The sequence below is a fragment of the Hesperophylax consimilis genome, chromosome 17 (assembly GCF_061612785.1).
Source record: "Hesperophylax consimilis isolate HC1 chromosome 17, BYU_Hcon_1.0, whole genome shotgun sequence".
Classification (NCBI taxonomy): domain Eukaryota; kingdom Metazoa; phylum Arthropoda; class Insecta; order Trichoptera; family Limnephilidae; genus Hesperophylax; species Hesperophylax consimilis.
In genome coordinates, this window is record NC_142852.1 from 11431896 (window position 1) to 11455188 (window position 23293).

General features: G+C 36.1%; 1 protein-coding gene across 2 annotated transcripts; it reads right to left on the reverse strand.

The window, feature by feature from the left end:
• Positions 1-793: 793 nt before the first annotated feature.
• LOC149415980 (chymotrypsin-1-like) lies at positions 794-14831 on the reverse strand. Of its 2 annotated transcripts, XM_089641534.1 has the most exons (10): positions 14799-14831; positions 14606-14683; positions 13629-13751; positions 12921-12986; positions 12713-12804; positions 12154-12266; positions 11363-11512; positions 9567-9667; positions 8274-8407; positions 794-3299 (listed from the first exon to the last, which is right to left on the reverse strand). In XM_089641534.1, the coding sequence occupies exons 2-10, from the start codon at positions 14676-14678 to the stop codon at positions 3132-3134; spliced, it is 1020 nt and encodes a 339-aa protein (XP_089497660.1). In that variant the 5' UTR covers positions 14679-14683; positions 14799-14831; the 3' UTR covers positions 794-3131. The 2 variants fall into 2 exon arrangements, with proteins under 2 accessions (XP_089497660.1, XP_089497659.1); XM_089641533.1 differs by having other exon boundaries at positions 795-3299; positions 14606-14830.
• Positions 14832-23293: the final 8462 nt, after the last annotated feature.

Genomic DNA, 23293 nt, shown 5'->3' on the forward strand with positions numbered 1-23293 from the left:
GTGTATCTGCCACTGGGATCTCATGTGTACGCCATTAGGAATACCTTCTTGTGTTCCTTGTCTTATTATGACATTGTATTGTTACCAAGTTTTCTGGCTGTGCAGTACAGACGCAGGGTGCCAACACGAGGGTGGTGTGCTCGAGAAGAACAGCACTGAAGACAAGCAGGAAGTGTAGTGTATCTGCCACTGGGATCTCATGTGTACGCCATTAGGAATACCTTCTTGTGTTCCTTGTCTTATTATGACATTGTATTGTTACCAAGTGTTCTGGCTGTGCAGTACAGACGCAGGGTGCCAACACGAGGGTGGTGTGCTCGAGAAGAACAGCACTGAAGACAAGCAGGAAGTGTAGTGTATCTGCCACTGGGATCTCATGTGTACGCCATTAGGAATACCTTCTTGTGTTCCTTGTCTTATTATGACATTGTATTGTTACCAAGTGTTCTGGCTGTGCAGTACAGACGCAGGGTGCCAACACGAGGGTGGTGTGCTCGAGAAGAACAGCACTGAAGACAAGCAGGAAGTGTAGTGTATCTGCCACTGGGATCTCATGTGTACGCCATTAGGAATACCTTCTTGTGTTCCTTGTCCTATTATTACATTGTATTGTTACCAAGTGTTGTGGCTGTGCAGTACTGGTGCAGTACTGGCGCAGTACTGGCGCAGTACTGGTGCAGTACTGGTGCAGTACTGGTATATTGATCATTCCTCCAATTAGAGTAATTTATTTCTTCGAGTCCCTAATTAATTTCATACAAAACTCAAAAAAATATTTACGTGTAACACGCATCAAATAACGCATTTCTTGCGCAGTAATAAAATTAAAAAATGCCAAAATGCGTGTTTTATTTTACCGTGTGGAGTTCAGGCGCAAGTATTAAAATGTTTTTCATTCATAGGTTTGTTCAAAAGAAAAGCTTAATTTTGAATTTTCGCGGGCTGTGTACATTCGATTATCGAATTTTTTTTGTTATTTTGGTACGCATATGTTTATCATGTGTTAGCATTATCATCCATTTTGGATTAGTGGTTTGTTTTGACAACTGGAAAGGTAAGTCACGTTTTTGTGTGTTCTTCGATTTTTTACTTTTGAAAAAAATGGATCAAAGAATATGTATTAAATTTTGCGTTAAAAATGGAATAAATTGCTCCTACGCACTTAAAATGTTGACTGTGGCATTCTACGAGTCTACTTTGTCTCAAAGAAGTGTTTATAAGTGATACAAGCGCTTTACAGGAGGCCGAGAAGATGTTAATGACGATGAGCATCCTGGAGTTGCAACCACGTCAACAAACCAACAAAACATCCAAACAGTGAACAAAATGGTTTTGGAAAATCGTCGAATCACTATTAGGGAAGTTGCAGAGGATGTTGGCATATCAATCGGCTCATGCCATGCAATGTACTCGGATGTTTTGGGTATGAAACGTGTGGCAGCGAAGTTTGTTCCGAAATTGTGGAAAAACAAATCATGGATTTTGCATCACGATAATGCATCAGCTCACACATTTTGCCACAATTGATGAGATAAAGTCAGAATCGAAGAACGAGCTGATGACCATACCGAAAAGCGCATTCCAGAAGTGCTTCGAGGATTGGAAGAAGCGCTGGCATAATTGCATTATATCTGAGAGGGATTACTATGAAGGGGAGAAAATGTATATTGATGAATAAATAAATATTTTTCGAAAAAATTTGAAATTCACCTTTTCTTTTGAACAAACCTCGTAATTCGTGGTTTTTAAACAAAGCGTTTTATTTTTATTTAATAGTACATAATTCCATATGCCAAACATCAAAAGTCATTCCACTCGAACAACGAGTGGGTCGAACCTCTCGTTGTTTGAGTGGAATGACGTCGTCGAGAATCGAGGCCCTGAACAAACCACACCCTGTGAACCCGGCACCCCATGCTAAGTCACCAAATGTAGTGAACCACTTGAGGTGACTATGGTAGAGGTTTTGATGGTAAATATACAGATACACGGCACACAACTAATTTACGTAAATTATTTTAAAAACACTTTTGTCAGTTTAATAATGAAAAACAACTATTTCATTCACTGGAAATGGAAAATAATGCATTTCAATAGCTATTTCGTTAAAATTTAAATTAATTGTTCCTTTGGCGGCCATTTTTTAAATATGAATACCGCTCAAGAGTCCCAACCGTCTAGAGCCAGTGAGACTATGGCATCCCCAATTGGGGGAGACTGAAGGCAGTAGGGAGGAGGAGAGAAAGGTATGGAAGTACCTGAATATTCAGATCTTATCAACAAACGCGGCAAAAAACCATTTCAAGCATGGTCTCACACGAGGGCGATACTGTGAGTATATTCCACTCTGGAACACGCCGCAAGTATACTATGTATTATTATTATTGGTGAAAAGCAGTGATTTCAATAACATTTCACAATATTTACAATTAATCATATACCTACTAGTACGTTGATCTATTATGTATATACATTTATAAAATCAGTTTTTTTGATGTTTAAAATCAGAGGTTTGACTGAAACATGTCAATCTGTGAAGGAAGTTGGTTTAAAAGCGTAGTCATTCTCCTCAGAGACATGAGCATTGGTAGGTTGGTCCTGCCTCTTGGAAAAATAAAAAGTCCTGAGCTGCCTAGCTCTGGTGAAGTTATCGGGGACAAAACATAATACGCTCCAGAACATCAGGATTGCGAATGTGTCTGTTAGGCAGCTTATGTGCTACTAACACCATTGCAAATTTTCTCCTTAACCCCCGATTAACGGATTGCTAGTCGAGAGTCTTACCCCTCGACCACGTCATTGTTATCAATGTAAAAGTTACGCTTTATAATATTAAGTTGAATGTTTGGTTTGCGCCCGTACATAGTCGCAATATGAATATTAATAACTAGTTTTGTCGGTATAAAAAGTACAAATTCAATATTGGATTCAATCACTGATACAATATTTTGATAATGAATTCTTTTAAGCATTCCCTTAAAGGTTACTGAAATAGTTGTTTCTGATTGCTATCTAACTTATTCAAAGTGTTTTTATAATAAAATGGGGCTATTAACCGTGTCCTGTGTATCTGTATATTTACCTAACTGTTGTGTTGGTTATCCAGTGAACTTTGTAGGTTATGTTTGAATTCAGTTGCCCCACACCACTGACTCTATCCAAGGGATATAAGAAGACACGCGGGTGTAGATAGCAGGAACAGCGGCTGCACACTTCATACCGTATGAAGTCACCCCCACCAGGTACTTCATGCAGTTGTTGTTCGGGTACGGAGCGAATATTGGACCACCGGAATCGCCCTGTAATATGAAAATATATTATTATGCACTAATTGAGGTAAGGACGTGCTGGGCCCACATATCTGGACAACTTACATGCGTACATCTTCTGTGGAAATAGATCCTTCAGAAATACTTATCACACGCAACGCAAAACCATGCTTCCCATCCAACGCGCTGTTCTGGCAGTCTAACACAGTGAAATCCATAACTTTACAATATCTGATCGATGGCTTAACCGCATAAGATATTATATCAATTTCCCAAGCACAGTCGTCCTGTTGATAGCCAGACAGATATTGATAAAGCAATACCTCAATGAATTGACATTCCTAAATGTCAGACGGCAACATAAAGGCTAAAAATACTAATTAATTGGCAATTTAGAATTGAAAAAATATCTTTAATATACAATGGCTGTCGTGTGTACTTTTGACACTAAAAAGGAAATCAATTAATTCATGAGGTCTTTCGTCACAACTATGTAACAGCTTTTGTTTCTCGAAGCTGGAACAGAATCAATTGATCGAATCTTAGATGAATTAATTAAGTCTATAGATTGCGTATTTGATTTCCTTCATTTCTAAAAGCCTAGTTAGTTCACCTCCATTCATTAATAAGTCCATTATTTTGCATAACAAACAACATTATCTTAAAAGTTGTGCATATTGACGGCTTGAAGGCCTTGTGCATCTGTCTGTCGGAATCATATTCTGACAGTGCTCGCAAATATCGCTAACTGGCATAGATGAGGGATTTTGTCAATATCGTATTGATATAGAGTTTAATAAATCTACCCAGATCGGCGTGGGATGTGTGAAAGAAAGATGGCGTTGGTGGGGAGTCTTCCAACCAATTGATTTAAACATTAAGGACATTTGCTGCTCGTTTTGTTGTTAAAATGGGAGATAATTAACTAATAGTTTTAGTAAGAGGTTACAAAGTGATTTGTAATGAAAATTTCATTGAATATTGACAAGTGTGCACGTTGGCCTGGGAACGTAGTAATGCACATATTGCTCAGTGTTCCTTACCTTCAGTCAATAGAAACACTTTCTTCCCACAGAATATGCAAGTATCCGATACTCTACGAATGATTTAAGAGTCTTGGCGACTACCGCCATACATCGGTTCATACACAGTTGCCAACAATCTGTAAACTCGTCAACTTCATATTTCATTATCGCAGACTAAAATGCATTAACTGCAATGCGAGTTGCCTGTAGACTGTCGGATATATTTATTAGCAAATCACTGAAAGATTATGTTGGCTTCTTCCCCTCAGCCTAAAAAGGATATCTCTTGTTTCTTTGGTTTGTGGTCTTCACCAAAATAAATGAATTCCTTAAATGTAAAAGTAATTCTTCTTTGCATTTTTCTTCTTCTTTTGTGTGATGAGGGGTCAGAGGGGGACATCTAGGTCTGCGAGCTAGTCTAGGGTCCATGTGAACCTCATCAATCCCGCCGGGGAATGAATGGAGCGGGCATTCGTTAACCACGTGGTCGGTGGTCTGCACCGCACCACATTCATACATCGCGGACTCTTTAAGGCCCCATCTGTGCATCATGTGGGCACAGCGGCGATTGGAGCACCTTAACCGATTGATGGCGGACCAGGTTTTGCGAGGCAATGAGAACCCAGGCTGTGTCTCGGTGGGGTCCTTTATGAGATGGGCATTTCTCACGTTGACCGTTTGCCACTCAAGTTTTCACTCAAAATCTTCTGGGGTGTGAGGTAATCGGAGGAGCCTGTCTCTCTTTCCGCCCAGAAGGGCTGTCGGGACTTCAAACGGCATGCCGGGTGGGAGACGACATTTTCGTGCAAAGGAATTGCGCTTTTTTGCAGCGCCTTCTTGTATTCCCTCAGTGTTGCAATTTCTCGCACAATTGTTTGCATAAATACATATGATATAAAAATTTATTTTACTCTTTGAAGTACTGTGGTTTCAAAATTTGGCCACCTTGAAAATAAATAATTATGCTAAAACGGCCATCTATTGACAAGTTTTTTAAATGCCATGTGAGACATAGATTCTCTACTATTTAGTTTCCAATAGCGATAATAGGTGGCTTTGCACGGTTTGGTTATGTGTTTGACAATTGCCAGCGAATTGTGGTTTTTTGTGATCTCCGACTTTAAAGTGAAATATAACGGTATGTATTTCGAATTTTTGTCCATTTCTTATGAATTCTAGTGCCCTTGTATTTCATTTGTTGAATTATCAATAAGAAATGTCTATATATATAGTATTTTTTTGTAAAATCGAAATTTTTTGGTGGTTTTGCTTTTCGACCACCGTACTTGAGGTAATTTTTTTAGTCTTACAACATGGTTATTCTGATTTTATAATTTTACAGATACACCATGCCGAAGAAAGGTCTTCGCCAAGAAGAAATCGCAGGAATACTTTTAGAAGAGATACCTTCTGATGATGACAGTTGTTATGGGTGCTCAGACAATGAGGAAGAGGATTTACAGGAGGAGCATCTAGCAAATGTCACAGTTAGCGCCTCTTTGGACGATGATGATGATGAACTGCCTCTATCTTGTGTAAGGAATCAAATCCCGGCGTCTTCTTCATCTAGCACACTCGATCACCCTATAGCAGGCACATCCAGCCCTTCTGGTTCACAATCACCATCTACTTTTGATGTTCATCTTTCGCGTACGCGTAACCGACCAGTATCGTCTTCTCCATCTGCCCAGTATAGTCCTAATATCTCAATGTCCGTTTTGTCATCCACCGCTGCTGTTCCAGGCACAACTGCATCTACACCTGTCATACCTGCGATTATAGTCGTGCTTTAATGGAGCCGTACGTTCAATACCGCCCTCCCTGGTGAATTCCGTGAAGAAACAGGACTACATAATGACTTTCTTACGATGGAAAATCCCACACCTTTGGAAATTTTTCTGAAATTTTGGACTCCTAGTTTGATTGAAAATATCTGCTTCCAGACCAATCTATACGCACAACAAGTCGGGAAAAATCACCAACCCACAACCGTTCAGGAAATTAAAAAATTCATTGCACTAAATTTAGTCATGGGAATTAAAAAATCCCCCAGTTATAGAGACTATTAGTCATCGTCCCCTGATTTACACGACCCCTATATTTCAAGATTTATGACAGTCCATAGGTTTGGCTGGCTGTTGTCAAACCTTCATCTCAACGACAATTCATTGATGCCTGCTAGAGGTCAACTTAATTTCGATAAATTATATAAAATAAGGCCTTTGTTGAACTGCTTGTCAGACACCTTTGATCGAAATTACAAGCCATCAGCTACTTTGGCAATTGACGAGAGCATGGTCAAATTCAAAGGCCGCAGCACATTGAAGCAATACATGCCCAAAAAACCCATTAAAAGAGGCTATAAGATCTGGATGATGTGTGCAGAAAATGGATACAACTTAAAATTTGAAATATACACAGGAAAAATTGGTGACTACGCTGAGTCTAACTTAGGGCCAAGAGTTGTCTTAAATTTTTGTCAATCTATTCAAGGTCGTAACTACACAGTTTACTTTGATAATTATTTTAATTGCTACCCCCTACAAAAACAGCTGAAAGATATGAATATTCGCTCATGTGGAACTGTCCAATCAACCAGAAAATATTTGCCTAAGATGAAGGATGATAAAAACCTAAAAAGAGGTGAATATGACTGGTACGTGAGTGATACAGGAATTTCCATGATAAAATGGAGAGATAGAAGAGCTGTACACCTCCTTTCAAACTTTCACAACCCAAAGGATGCCATGCATGTCAACCGTAAAGAGAAAACTGGTGAGATCACAAGGGTGCCATGTCCATTGGCTCTAAATAATTATAACAACTGCATGAATTATGTGGACAAGTTTGATCAAAAGAAGGCGGTTTACTCGATAAACAGAAAGTCTAAAAAATGGTGGCATCGTTTATTTTTCCACTTTTTAGATGCAACAATTGTAAATTCTTACATTGTTTACACAGAGCTCTGCATGTTGGGTAAGGCTGACAAAGACAATCCATTGAGGCTCAAAGATTTCAGGAGGCAAGTTTACAGAGGACTTTTGGCTGAAAAGGAGCTGAAATGCACTAAAAAGCGTGGGTCCACATCGGAGGTGGTGGAAATTAAGAGACATAAGCCTTACGTGGACCCTGAAATACGTCTGAAAAATAGCGCCCACCGGCCAGAACATACTACTTCACGTCGTTGTGCGAATTGTAGTACAAAAGACAGGCCCATACGTTCCAACTGGATATGTTGTGTTTGCAAAGTACCCCTTTGTGTAAAAAAAGATAAAAACTGTTTTGAAAATTTCCACAATTAGTCATATAAAATGGCCTTTTTTATTTCTAATAAACTTTTGATTTGAACCTAATATTTTTTTCCCATGTGTACTGTGGTATAAAATTTTGACCACCTCATTCCTGAAAAGCCTTCAGTCCAATTTTTTTTTAAATATTTTTTCCTCGTTATTATAAGTTACATCAATTGATTAAAAAAAAAAAGGTAAAAAATAAGAAAAAAAAGTTCGTACCTCAAGGAGTTAAGAGGCGTGCATTCCATACAGGCAAATAAGCACTGCCTATCCAAGATTACTCAAATTAAAAGTTCTAGCTACGAATCACAGCGCCAATTGCGCCTCTACGACCGCACTACTATAATGCGACAAAAGTAGCAACTAATTATTCAAATGTGTACTGTTGATGTGTGTATTCGAAGAAAGACTTGTTTTGGTTAGTGTAAAAAAGGCCATGCCTTTGTAGGAATGTAGCAAGCAGTGCTATCTGTCAGTACCTCTATTAATTAGTACAATGTTTTATATATCCCGTAGAATTTGGCTTGTAAATAAGAATAGTGAAGCGGTTATATTGATATTTCTTTTAAGATGTTGAAGTAATTACAATTAATGTTTCTCCTAATGCCCTCCCCGATTAAATACTTTTCGCACGCCGCCGCTTACTAGCAACGAGTAAATAATAAAAAGCAAGAAGAAGATGTTACCTGACAGGTGTCCCCGCCACTTTCTCCCAAAGCACAGATTTGGGTCTGCTTTAACTCATCATAGGTTTCTTCACACTCTTCTTTGGACACAATATTCATTCGAAGTTTCTGTAGCCGGTTAGACTTGACACCACCTGGAAATAATCTTACTGTTGTCATTACTCTATTAAAATAAATCTCTAAATACTTGAGTCAGGCCATGTGTCAGAATAACAAAAGGGTATGCATGAGAAGCAAGGATTGTGTGCCAAGACCGAGTTATTTAGCAGTTTATCCTCTCCGCGTTCCCCTGCTAGAAACGGCTTGACGGTTAGTTAGTTAGATTAGCGGTCAGGCCGACTGCTGTTGAAGCATTCACGAGAGTACAACATAACAACATTCAGTATATTTTATCTTATTTGGTTTAACGCCCAGCGGGGCTTTTACATGGATTTTAAAAACAGAATATATCGAGTTTAAAGCATGATATAACAGTAAACTGATAAACTGAATATGAATACCTGGTTTAAGAATTATTTGACTAATCGAGAGCTTACTGTCTGCATCAAATGTCAACTGTCCTACAACTTTAAAGCTACAAGCGGCGTGCCCCAGGGCTCAAATCTAGGACCAATTCTTTTTCACATATTTATAAATGACGTTACAAATGTATTTACACGTGTCTTTTTTTTTATGTTCGCAAATGAAATGAAAATTTACCGAATTATTGACAGTATAAATGACTGCTTATTATTACAATCAAATCTCATTAGCTTTTCTGATTGGTGTATCCTAAATAAATTAACCCTTAATGTAAAAAAAGTGTCAAGACATGAGATTTTATAGAAAGAAAAACCCATTGATGTATGAACAATCAAGTCTTAGGAAATTAGAAGTTTTAAATCAATATTTGACAACAAATTAACATGTATCTCCCACATTAACAATATAACCACTAAAGCGATGCAAATATTGGGTTAAAAACTACAAAAGATTTCAAAAATTTATAAATATTGTATTCATCTATTGTCAGAAGCCAATGAGAATTCAACTCAAACATTTGGAATCCATTTTACAATATTCATGAAAAATCAATATCAATCAAACAGTGTTATTTAATGAAATTGATTCATCAAACTGACATAATTAATGTAATCAATTAGAATTCTGAGCTTAAAATTTACGTACCTAAGAAATTTGTACTGAACTATTGTTGAGTGAACTTTGTATAAAGAGGACAAAACAAGTGTTTGGGGAAGAGTCCGTCTATGGCATTTTTGGGAATGCTGGGTGGAGGGTGAATTGATCACTTACCGTCACTGGTTAGTCCCCAGCCAGTAGCAGTAAGATTTAACTGGTTGACATTTAGGTTCCTGTTTGTCCACAAGCAAGCCGGAAGGACAAATGTATTGAAACTGAAAATATAAAATTATTTTTATTATTTTTTTTGTTGTAAGAATTGAATAAAATATACTAATTTCGGTTGTCGGTGCATACTTGTATGCGTGAAGTGAATATTCCTGTGTAATGCATAAAATCATTCAAGTTCAATGGACTTTTATTTTTTTTTAATTTACAATCAATAAAGTGGAAGCCGTAGTTATTTAATTTTTTACTTTAAAAGTTTATTCCTTTCGTTTAAATGTTTAACTGATAATAATAATAATAGTATTTGGCTAATTTATATAGCGCCGTTTTCGTGAGAAATCACCTCAAGGGCGCTGTACAAATATATTTCTTAAATAGTTAATAGGTACTAGAACTACTGACTTATCTCTAAGACTTATATCTAGTGACTTACGACTAAGGCCTATAACTACTATCTTAACGACATATATTTACATATTTAGCAACTTACAACTAAAATTAATATTAACAATCTAATCTTACTAACGCCAGAAGAAGAAGGAAGTTCTATTATATTAGGGTGTTTTTATTGTTAGCTGGATATATATGTTAAATGAATGAAATTAATGAATAAAATCAATCGTCAATCTTAAACGCATTTAGATGATTCATCTGCCAACAATTAAACCGATTGATTTGTTATGTTCCCGCTGATATTGTCCATTGTCAATTGGTAGGCAAGTCAATAGAAAAATTGAATGAACGGAATCGCTAGATAATGTAACAATTACGGTATAAAAAAATGAAAAAAAAAATATTTGGATAGAATGACGGATTTATGGAAATGAGTGTCTGAAAAAGTGAGTTTTTAGTTGGGATCTAAATTCTGTTGGGCTGGTTATACATCTCAATTCTATAGGAAGTTTATTCCAAGCCCTAGGGCCGGATACTCCGAATGCACGATCACCAAACTTAGTGTTCGGATTTCGCTTAGGCTCTTTCAACCTTCCAATTGCAGATGATGTCGCTGATCTAAGAGTTGACTGCCGTAGACTAGTATTTTCCGGAATGCATAGCTCAGTAATATACGGTGGCGCCATTTCGTTGATAGCTTTAAACATCATCCAGCATAGCTTGTACTGGATCCTTTCAGGACACTTCAGCCAGTGAAGATTTCGGAGGTGCTCCGAAATGTGCGAAAACTTGGGTACCCCGGTGATAAGCCTTGCTGCGGCGTTGAACACTGATTGTAGTTTATCAGTTTCGCATTTAGGAAGATTTGCATAAATGCCGTTGCAATAGTCAAGACGTGGTACTATATATGAGTTCACAAGTAATTAAGTAAGTCATTTAGTTGCCTCTGTGGTGCCATAATTTTTCAAGTTTACTGAAATTCAAAAGGTAAATTTCTTCTGTAGAAAGGCAATGATTATGTGGCAAATATTTTTTTTGTAATTAGCTTCACAAATCCTACAACTATAATATCCCGTGATTTAATAAATCTTATTTTCATCTAAGAAAAAACATTATATAACAGTGTTTATACCCTTATTAATAATTATATTAAATCAGTTCCAATTTTAAAAATTAAAATAATTTTCGGTTCGAAATATTAAATTATAGGACAGGATCGAAGGCAGGAATAGAAATTTGTTCAGAATATCACGAGGTATGGATAAAGACCGCATTGGCCAATGAACTCCCTGCCAATGTGTATTAAGGTGAGTGGTTGGAGGTACCTGGTGGATGAAGATGATATATACCTGACAGAATCCCTGAGTTGTATGAGGGTGATATCGTTGGTTTTCTTGCTGGGATTGTACTTAGGGTGGATGATGAACCTCTCAATGAGGACCTTATCACCATCGTCATCCATTATATTATAGGCACCAACTGTCACATGGTCTGGGCGGCTGTAATACATAACATACATATCTATATAATTCATATATTATAGTTAATAAAAACGGAATTTTACTATTGGATTATGGCGCTGGTTGAATAATTTCCGTTAATTTTGCGGGTGCGGTTAAAACAATAACATTAATAACACAGGATTAAAGGAAGGGGGTGGGAAATGCCACAGATTTACTGTGATGGATGCACGAGATGATGGTTTGCGGGTTTTACAAATATGGATAGTTCACTGGCGGTGCGTGAGTATGATATTCGACTATCTGAGAAGTTTTTGTCAACAGGGACGCCTTTTCGTACACTGAGGTTCGTCTGTGGTTGTTAGAGGTTTCAGTAAATTGGATTTAGAATTGGAAGACATCTTTTAGGCAACTCAACTACGTATTAAACAAATTAATACTATGTAAACCGGTGCAACAATTATGTTTATGTTTTTTTGTTAATAAATTTCTTGAAAAAAACTGTTAGTTCAGAGAACTGTAGACCTTGCATCCAAAAAATTAAGCATTAGAAATATATTCTATTAGGCTGCTGATAGAAAATTACGAGTCACTGACCAGCGTTCCTTCGCACGCATAGTCCGCCTTAGCGCCTCAACTCCATCCTAATGCCACCTCAGGAATGTATTAAAACTGCTCACCCTTTTCTCCTGTCTGTTAGGCAATGGGCTGCTGATAGAACGTACGAGTCACTGACCAGTGTTCCTCCGCACGAATAGTCCACTTCATTGCCCGAAGTCCATCCTAGTGCCACCTTAGAAAAATATTTCATTAATTTATAATGAATTATAATTTCAAACAAATCTTAATTTTGAATGAGGAACATCACGTGTCACTGTGTTCGTAATCTCCGAAACCGCCCAAACGATTGCATTGTATATGGTTGGTTTCAGCTTGAAATACTGGATAGTTTTGGACCCGACAAGTGGCGCTATTGTCGAAATCTAAATTTGTTTTAAATTTTTTCTTCTTTTTCTCATCCAAAAATACATACAACCACAAATTTTACCTTCCCTACATAGAAGGTGGTCTGTGGCAGGACAACGTTTGCTTGGGCTCACTAGTACATATATTTGATGCGTATACAATTATGTTGAATATTTGGTCTGTCATTCATTCCAACAGTTTAATCCTAAAAATTTTCGTAGAAGTTTTTAACAATACTACTTATATTTATACCAATATTGTTCGAATACTCACCATGTACGGGAACTCGCCTGGTTTAGCTCCTTTTCCCCCCACTATAAGACTTTCTTGACACGTCTTGGAATGACTTGCGTATTCGTTGCACTCTGAAATTAAAACATGAGTAAGCCTACTCCATACGCAGAGTTTGTTCCGAGAGATGTAAACCAGCTTACTAACTGTAATCACTTATATAGTTACTATAGTTAGTTAGTTAACTTACTTGATTCGCTGATTCGTGATATCTGTTGATTTTTTGGTTGTGGGCAGCAAACGATAGCCGTCCTGTCTAGAAATAAAAATATAAAATATATAGTCATTTGCATCCAGTTTGTATAGACAATAAAATCAACTCTATAGATTTTTTATCGATTATAGATTAATAAAAAAACCACTGTACATTAGTTAGATAATAATTTGAAATAAGTATTTAAGAAAATAATGCATTTTAGTAGCGATTTCATAAAACAAAACGAACAATTTGACATCTTTTCTTCACGCATTGTTTTGACATAATAATTTAACACACGCCCCATTTTGCCTCGAATAAGTATTTGATTCACTAGATCGTGACATGTCTTCTACTAGCGTCCCCGACTCCTTCTATCGTTCACTTCCGCGTCATAATTTCTCCTTGCACCCCTTTATTCGTTCATCACAAACGACTGATCTTACTACAAATAATATTTGTCTTGTGTGTTCCTCGGGAGTCCCTGACTTTTTCTACCATTCACTTCTTGTTGTAGCATAAAGTATACCACATTGTTACTGTCAAAAAAACTACATTATAATGACTTTAATTTGAGTGTATATCATTCCAGTGCCCAGACAATGCGTATTAATGACACAAAGATACATGTCTTCATTGTTACAAACAAACATCGACAAATATACCTTTATAAGACATATTTACAAGAATCATAAAACTTACCACTAAATCCACAATTGGTTGGGGCGATTCCATTTTCAATGTTTCGTTGGACCGAGGGACAGTTGTTGATCACTTTGCATGTTCCGGACACTCTCCCACGTTTTATGGTGCAATTATCACCCACTGAAATATTAATAAATATATATAAAGTCATTGCCCTTTTCCTATTCGGGTTGGGGGATCCATCGCCTTGATAAGGCGCCTCCAGGCATCCCTTACCTTTCCTCGCACAGCCTCTGGAGTTATTTATTTAACTTTTTTAATTATATTTTAATGTGATTACCGCACAAAAGTCTCAACTGCTCCCAACCGTCTGGAGCCAGTAAGTCTATAGGTCCCCTAATTATTAAGAAATGTTTTGTGGCTGAATGTAGTGGGGAGGGAAAGGAGATCGAAAGAGGAAGATTGGGAAGCACCTACCTGGCTATTCATATTTGATTATCAATTACGGGTAAAGCCATTTCAATCAAAGTTTTAATAATTCTGACTGATGGTCTTTCTCCAGGGTGATACTGATAGTATAGTTCACCGCGACCTCCGTATTCATAGCCAAGGATCGTTACCATTCAACATCAACGTGTAACAGTTTTAATAATGAAAATGGGTGAAACATGTTTTTATTCCAACCGCCTGTTAATAAACATATCAAAGCCCATTGTCAATCTATCACATACAAGTTCAAAGTGTTTGTTGAGCCGGAGTTTTATTTAATAAGAGAAAACCCGGAGACACAGCTAAATTAATGATTTCTTAAAATTAAATCACTTTGTTCAGTTATATGTATAGGTCGACCGGTTTCGGTTGCACTCTTACACTCTTGAGTTAATATTTCCATTGTCCTGAAGAAGTTTGAGTGTAACTGAAACCGGTCGACATATATAACTCAAATAAAGTGCTTTAAAACAATGTGAAAGTTATATAATGTCAAGCCACAAAGTGTTTGCTTTCTTCGATAAAAATAATAATAATTGACTTACCTCTAGCAGAATGCACCAGCGTCACAACTAATGGCATTAATATCCAAACATATTTCAACCTGCAAAGCTGCATTGCACCTGTTATCGAAATTGTATGGTATTTATATGTTTTACTGCTTTCTTACAGATATTCTCACTTAAGTTAGAGCAATCCAGTTAGTAAAACTCAATTCATGCACAAGTAGGTCCTTACAAAAAATAAAATAACCTTCTCAGTCAAAGGATACACAATACTACAAAATATCCGAAATAATATTATGTTAAATAACCAGTCTGCTGATGGCTATTCATATGTAAATCTCACCGCTCTTGGCCTTTAGCGATGGTTGTCCAAATTTTATATTATTTTTAATTTCCTCAAACAGCTCAATTATTAAACCTGTAAATGTGGGATATACGATGAAATATAAATAGATTCATTGGCTTTATACCACAGTAAGCAATTTATATGTTTCCTTATTCACATTCAGAGGTAAGATTTTTGGAATGAGCGCTGCGGAATACAAAACCGAAATCTCCATCGCTCAAGGCATTTATTTTGTAAAAACCTTATCGCTAAAGTGGCACAAAGAGAGGCAAGAGACACAAGTGATACACTGGTCTCAAGTGATACACTAGTCTCAAGTGATACACTAGTCTCAAGCGATACACTAGGCTTTGACTATGACGTATGAATAAAAAGCATTTTGGGATAATTGGATTCAGTCAATAGTTTGTGTGTCGGTATTTAGTATTTAGTAATAATAATAATAATATATTTCACATAAAATTATACAATAAACCATGCGGAAAGTTTGACTAGCCAACTAGGAAAGGATCCTGTTTTAGGCCAGTAAAATTGACATGTTTAGTTCAAATCATAATTTCATATTACATTGTATAATTATAAAACATATTATTTTATAGAAGGAAAAAAGTGTTAAGATTGAATTCCTGTTAGAAGCTTTAGTTAAATATAAAATTTTGTACTTATAAGAATAAGCGAATAGAAAAAATAATATCTTAAAATACAAAATTAGTATCGAATGCTTTTGTTTAACAATAGATGTATGTTTGGTTATTTAAATCGCTTGCAAAAATCGAGAATCAAAACATTCTTCAAGCGTGATAACAAAATATAATAATTAACATGAATGACATGTCCCCCAGCTTTAGGAGCCGGCAAAGAAACTCAAAAAGTTGCGACTCGAGAAGGATGCGGCAAATGATTAAAAACAAAATTGAATATTTATCTTAAGGAAGTGAATAAAAAGCGACATAAGACAATGGTTGATACCCAAATGTATTTTTTCCATTTCTTTGCTTAATTTTTTAATCCCACTAAGATATTTTCCCTTGGAGCACTTTATGTAAAATAAAACCGATAAAGTAATTAAAAGCCAGATGGTAATAATAAAAAGACAGATCACCGCAGTAGTTGTAAGGTAGAACAATGGAAAGGGTAGAGTTATAAGTTTATAATCTAGTTGGGTGGTTAGAAAATAATCAAAAGCATAGATTGATAAAGAATAGACAATTGTGTTCGTTTTTGTATTGTATGGACTTTGACGAATTATGTATGAGTGTTTTTGCAATTATGTATATATATATTTTATAATGAGATTATCTATTGATCAACATATTTACACTTTTGACCCTCCCTAAATAAAGGAGCCAGTCGTTGATCATTTTGCCCAAAACATTTGTACTTTTCGTTTTCCAAGCATTGGGAATAAAATTAAATGATTTTGGTCCTAAGTACGAGAATTGCCGTTGCTCAAGGGAAGTCGAGGTTTTTATGGGGACTATTGGATTATTCCTTGAAAGTAGTGTATATATTGATATTTCTGAATTAAACTGATTCTGATATAATTGGATTCAAAGTTTCAATTCTGGGAAACAATCCAATGAATGTGTGTCTTCATAATTTGTACTGTTCGTTTAGAGATGCGAATATGTTTAAAATCCCACCGTCTGGAGCCAGTGAGTCTATGACATCCCCTGTTGGGGTATGTTGTGAGGTGAAGATGGCTTTTCAGTTATTGTCACCAACCACGGCTAAAGCCATTTCAATCAACGGTTCAATTCTAAATGGTGAGATTTCTGAGATTACATTTCACCCTGAAACTTGCCGTAAATACACTTCAAAGTTATTTTTATAAATTAATTGATTTGAACCAGAAACCTCCGGATTCGTAATCGAGAGCCTTACCACTATTAAAGTTGGTACTTTAAAAAATGTAAATAATCAAGTAATAAATTATTATTATGGATTAAAAAATCATTTTATTTCCTCAATTATTTTGCTTATATTTTCCTCATTCGAAAGGTTAAATTTTTTAAAGGTTTGATTTTGTATTTTTTAAACTTATGAATATTTATGAATATTCTCGTGCGTCATTAGAATTGAATTACAAATTCATTTGCAGAATCATGACAACATAAACGCCCGGTTTTTTATTACGAATTTTTTGTATTGATTATGGACCGGCTTTGTGCAAAATTGTGCTTGAAATTTAATGCTGAAATATACAGAGAAACTTAAAGATATTTTTTTAGATATAACTATTTTTTGGAATAACATTTTGAAATACTTTTGGAGTTTATTATACATAGTAATGAGATAAGCTGTCGAAATGTTGATATTTGCAGCCGGCCGATAAGCGTGTGACTTCACTGTACATGACGTACAATGACTGGCGCAGCAGTACTGACATTCTGTTTCGGTATTCGGTATTATGAATTGTGTTTTTAGGTAAAGGTCGCAATCAGGGCTGGCTCTGTGCGGGCGCAATTGGAGCAGTTCGCTCCGGGCGCCGAATTGCCAGGGCGTCAAGGAGCCAAGGCGCTGATAACAACTGACACCTTAAACAGCGCCCTTGGAGTTTTTACATGGCTATTCTAATATGGTCACCAAACACGGTTAAAGCCATTTCAAGCAACGTTTCATATCGATACTGAGAGTATCTGCTACTTCTGTTGCGCAAATATATAATAATATATTATTTTTAATTAATTAATTGTAAAATAACACAAATTATCAAATAAAATTTACTTGCGCACGCAGAGATTTTAACTCGCGACCTCCGGATTGCTAGTCGAGAGCCTTACCCCTCGACCAAGGAGGCCGTCAAAATGTAATGATTTATGTACAAAATTAGTACACATTTTGTAATATTTATCAAAATGTAGTTGAAACAAGTTTGAGGAAAAATTCCACAAACTCCTGACTTGGTCGGCTTATAAACTGGTACTGGATTAAGGCAATACACTGCTCTTCTTAAAATATCAGCTCGCTCACAAATATAATATTGTTAACACGGCGTCCGGAAACTCGTATTCCTAGCGGGAATTGGTGGATCTACTTTTGGACTCGATTTGGTGGAAAAACTTTTTTTTATTTGAGGTCAAATTAGAAAACCATCGGTTTGTTAATGTCTTTTATAATACGTCGTAGCTTAGACCCAGCTATTTGGTTTAATTTGGGTACCACCGCCCCGGGAACCATTTATCAGCCGAATTACTCGAAGACCTAACACATTCTCTCGGAAAAAACAATGATGACAGATATTGAAACATTAAAAAAAACATTAAACGAAAAATGTATTCTACTAAAGAATCTGGAAACACGGGCTGCCGAAAGCGACCATAGAATGCTGGCAGACTCGTTAGAAATATCCGGAGTACCTCTTAAAGCGGATGAATCTATATTGGAAATAGTAAGGTCAATAGCCGAAACAGCGGACATTCAGATCCTTCCGGAAGACATTCTACAGGCCGTCAGACTACATCCAACTACTGCCAAGGCTCAACCAGGGGGACCGTCTGCAGCATCAACGTCAACAAAACAAAGGGACCATCCGAAAATCAAAATTAGATTCAATAATCCTAAATTACGTGAGCTTTTGCTCTCTAAGAAAAGAGAAGTCAAATACAAAACATCCCCAGGGCTACACTCAAAAATCTACATCAGTGAAATCCTGTCACCATATCTAAAGGAACTACTATGGAAAACAAAACAACAAGCCATCACAAAGGGATATGCATTTGTATGGACCAAAGATGGAAAGGTTATGGCGCGGAAAGCCGAGAAAGATAAAATAATTTATATTAAACACTCCGATGATATAATAAAGATGATCTGAATTTACTATCCCAAAATCGTACACATCCATCCGATAATTTTAATCTTACCATGGCTAAACAATTAAAAATATTACACCAAAACATACGCAGTATCTCAAAAATTTTTGACAATTTCACTGTCGTACTTCAACAATTGGAGACAGAATTTGACGTGATAATTCTCACAGAATGTTGGCTAGATAAAATCTTCACACCAATACAATTACCTAATTATACGGTCACTCACTCCAAAAATATTAAAAATCAAAATGACGGTATTGTAATTTACTGCAAAAAACATCTACATTCAACTTTAACGGAGGTAGATATCACAGACGCAAACGGCTTTGAAATAATCATAAATAATGACATATGTATTTTAGCTATGTATCGATCACCTTCTATAAAAAACATATTTCCCTTTCTGAGGTCCCTAGACAGTCAACTTATCAAAATGAAAAAACAAAAAAATATCTGCTTAATAGGAGATATGAATATAAACATTTTAGAAAATAAAAAACATCCACAAAGTGACGATTACTTAAACCTTTTGTTATTCCATGGACTCTTTAGCACCATAAATGAACCCACAAGAGTCAACTTTAAACAAAATAACCTATTACCCACGCAAACTTGTATTGACCACATTATGTTAAAAACAAAAAGATCATACAAATCCACAATCCATCACTCGACAATTACAGACCACTATACACTTATCCTGGAAATAAACACTACAAACAATTCACAAGAAATACACTCCAAAACCACAAAAACCCACAATACAACTGATATTTTAAAATTAAATGACATACTACTTAATAAAAAATGGGAAGAACTCGTAGAAAATAATAAAATTAATGAAGCATGGTCACTTTTTATAGAATGTATTCAAGACGAATTTAAAAAAAATACCATCACGTCCGAAAAAAGTTCTCCAACTAAACATAAACTTCTAAAACCGTGGATATCAAAAGGACTCATAACAAGTTTCAGTAAAAGAGACAAACTCCACAAACAATGCAAATCTAACCCATATGACATCTATCTCATAAATTTCTATAAACGATATCGAAACTTATGCACACGACTTGCACGTATATCGAAAGAAATATATTATAAAAATAAATTAGATAAATGCAACAAGGACCCCAAAAAAATTTGGCAAATCCTAAAAGAAATATCCCACACATCTTCAAAGAAAAGCGATTCCATAACCGAGATTAAAATAGATAACGAGATTATTAAGACATCAGAACAACCACTAAAAGTATGTAATTTTGTGAATAACTATTTCGCTAACGTCGGCAAGGTATTAGCAAACAGAATCACTACAAATGACGATATCCCAGAATTCTCAAACCACTATACACACACTAATGTTTCTTCCTTTAAAATTCCATACATTACCCAAATACAAACACTAAAACTTATAAACGAACTAAAAAACACAAACTCTCAGGGTAGCGACAAAATATCACCGATGACACTAAAAATAATAAAGTCAGCACTTCTTATCCCACTTACTATACTTATAAATCGGTCCATTAAAGAAGGAGTGTTCCCAACTATTTTGAAAACGGGCAAAGTAATTCCAATCCACAAAAAAGGAAACAAGGAAGAAATTAATAATTACAGACCAATTACAATTCTAAACACGCTCTCAAAAATTCTCGAGAAACATATCAAAAACCACCTTTTAATTTTTCTTAACAAAAACAATATACTATCACCAAATCAATTTGGATTCAGGGAAAATATGAGTACCTCACATGCCATAGCCTCAGTAACAGACTTCCTCAAAACAAATATAGATCAGGGTAAAAAATGCCTTGGAATATTCCTAGACCTGGCAAAAGCGTTTGACACAATTCACCACCAAAACCTGTTCAATAAACTTAAATATTTCGGAATCACGGGAACAGAACTCAAATTAATTGAAAGCTACATGGAAAATCGCACCCAATATACCTCAATAGAAAACACATGTAGTGACAAGGAACAAGTATCCTACGGAGTACCACAAGGCAGCGTACTTGGCCCAATCCTATTTCTTATTTATATTAACGATCTTTGTCACCTCGAAATAGACGGGGAAATTATAAGCTTTGCTGATGACACTGTGTTACTTTTTAAGGCCACTGACTGGAACACACTAATCACAAAAGCTGAAGTTGGCCTAAATATTACAAAAAAATGGCTTGACTCTAACTTATTAACTTTAAATATAGATAAGACTAAATTCATAACCTTTAGCATAAACTCGAGAGGCCAACCCGCCAAAAACATCTACCTTAAAATACATTCCTGTCACTCAGCGAGCATCCCATGCAATTGTCCTCCAATCACACAAACCGAAAATATAAAATATCTTGGTATATACTTCGACCGATATTTAAAATGGGACAGACATATTGAATCGGTTAAAGGAAAGATAAATAAGTTGATTTACTTTTTCAAAAACGTGAGAAATATACTGAACATATTTGATATTAAGAATATATACCTCGCAATAGCACAATCTATAATGGAATACGGCATTATTGCCTGGGGCTATGCCAGTAAAAAATACATAGACACACTATTTAAAGCTCAGAAAACCTTAATAAAAGTAATACTTAAAGTACCAATACTAACACCCACTTCAACCATATTTAAACAATTCCCAGTGTTGAAGATTCAAAAACTATATTCAAAACAAATACTTACTTTCCTTTACAAGAACCTAAACACATTTAAAACTTCACAAACTTCTCGCAATACCAGAACAAGACATGCACACCAACTACTAATACCAAAAACCAACACATCCTTTGGACAAAAACACTACAGATTCCAGGCTATAAAACTATTCAATTCACTTCCAACACAATATAAAACATCTAATCTTACAGAATACAAAAAACACATATGGAACTGGCTACAATCCTGTTAATATTTATTTTTTTATATTTAACTTTTTTGGAATAACTATGGAAAAACTACTGTTATAACTATGGAAAAATCGATTTTATATTTTAATTTTTAATGTTTCTCTGTGTAACCAACTCCACTGTATTGTTTTAGAATTATATAACTTTACAATTGAAAAAGTCCTCCACAACACAGGTGAACTCCTAGCGTGGAGGACAATATACTATACCATTGTTTAACAAATATATTAAAGCATAAATAAAAAAAATAAAAAAAAAAAAAAAAAAACCCACAGCCCCGCCATCGGTGACCCCAATGGCCGTTGACCCCAAGTGGTTCTGTACATATCGTCGAGGGAGATCTTTTGACCTCTCCAGCCGACCAGACTCCAGACTCTCTCTCGACCCATCGAGGGATGGATTCAAACGTCCGTCACTTCTGGACAAATTGACCCTCAGATTCCTTCCCACCCACTTGTTCCTTTTTCCTTCTCAGACCTTCCTCTCCTTCCTTTCTTTAAAAGGGCCCTCCGCGCAGCATCCCAAAAGATGACAGAGGCCCTGTGGGATTTTTTTCTTCAGGGCCTCCTGTGTTTAGCCAACGTAAAAAAAAGAGACACTTTTAAAAATGTAGCGTCGCTTACGCTAGGCGGTTCGTTTTAAAACGAACACTCAGATGATGTGCTGAAAAGTTCCACAATGGACTACGCTATACACCTTTGCGAACTTTACTCTTGTGCGCAGGTTTTAGTTATTTTATGTGCGCTCTTCGGCGGTCAATATACGACTGATGTATTAGGTGATCCCTCCTGGTGCCGGTAGTTAAGTTGACCTCCAGCTCGTGGGATACATTCCATGTTAGGGCAAGTCTACCAATATACGACTGATGTATTAGGTGATCCCTTCTGGTGCCGGTAGTAAGGTTTACCTCCAGCTCGTGGGATACATTCCATGTTAGGGCAAGTCTACCAATATACGACTGATGTATTAGGTGATCCCTTCTGGTGCCGGTAGTAAGGTTGACCTCCAGCTCGTGGGATACATTCCATGTTAGGGCAAGTCTACCAATTTGGATGTCTGTGGTGGTGATCTACGTATTCTTAAAAAACCTGTATATTTATCAAATGTTTTCGAAGAATATTATGAATAATATTCTATGAATATATTATGAATATTGCGAATATTATGAATGAAACCGGTTCGGCAGGTTTCAGATATTAAGTTTGGTTAAAACGTATTGGTTATTAGTAGAGTGAAAATAATACTCCATTATTTCTTTAGGGATATTATAACTTATTCTAATTTTGATAAAGTAGATAAATTTCTATTTGAATATTTTAGTGCAGGAATTTTCTTCAAACAATCATTTTCAATACTGAAAATGACATTTAAATTCGAATCGAATTTGAGTTCATTGAACGTGTAAATTTTCACGCAGGAAAAACTAACGCACGTAAATCCAATAAGCACTGTACCATTTACTGTAAAACAATTTGATATTATCGTTATAAACAACGTTAGGTGACTTAGCAGGGTGCCCGGGTTCACGGGGTGGGGTTTGCCTAGGTCTTACTAGGTGCACACACGTCTGCCTACTGACTGTTTGTCGAGAGACTGATTGAGGGAGACCCTTTAATCTGTCTAGCAGAACTATCTCGCCCTGCACCGCAGA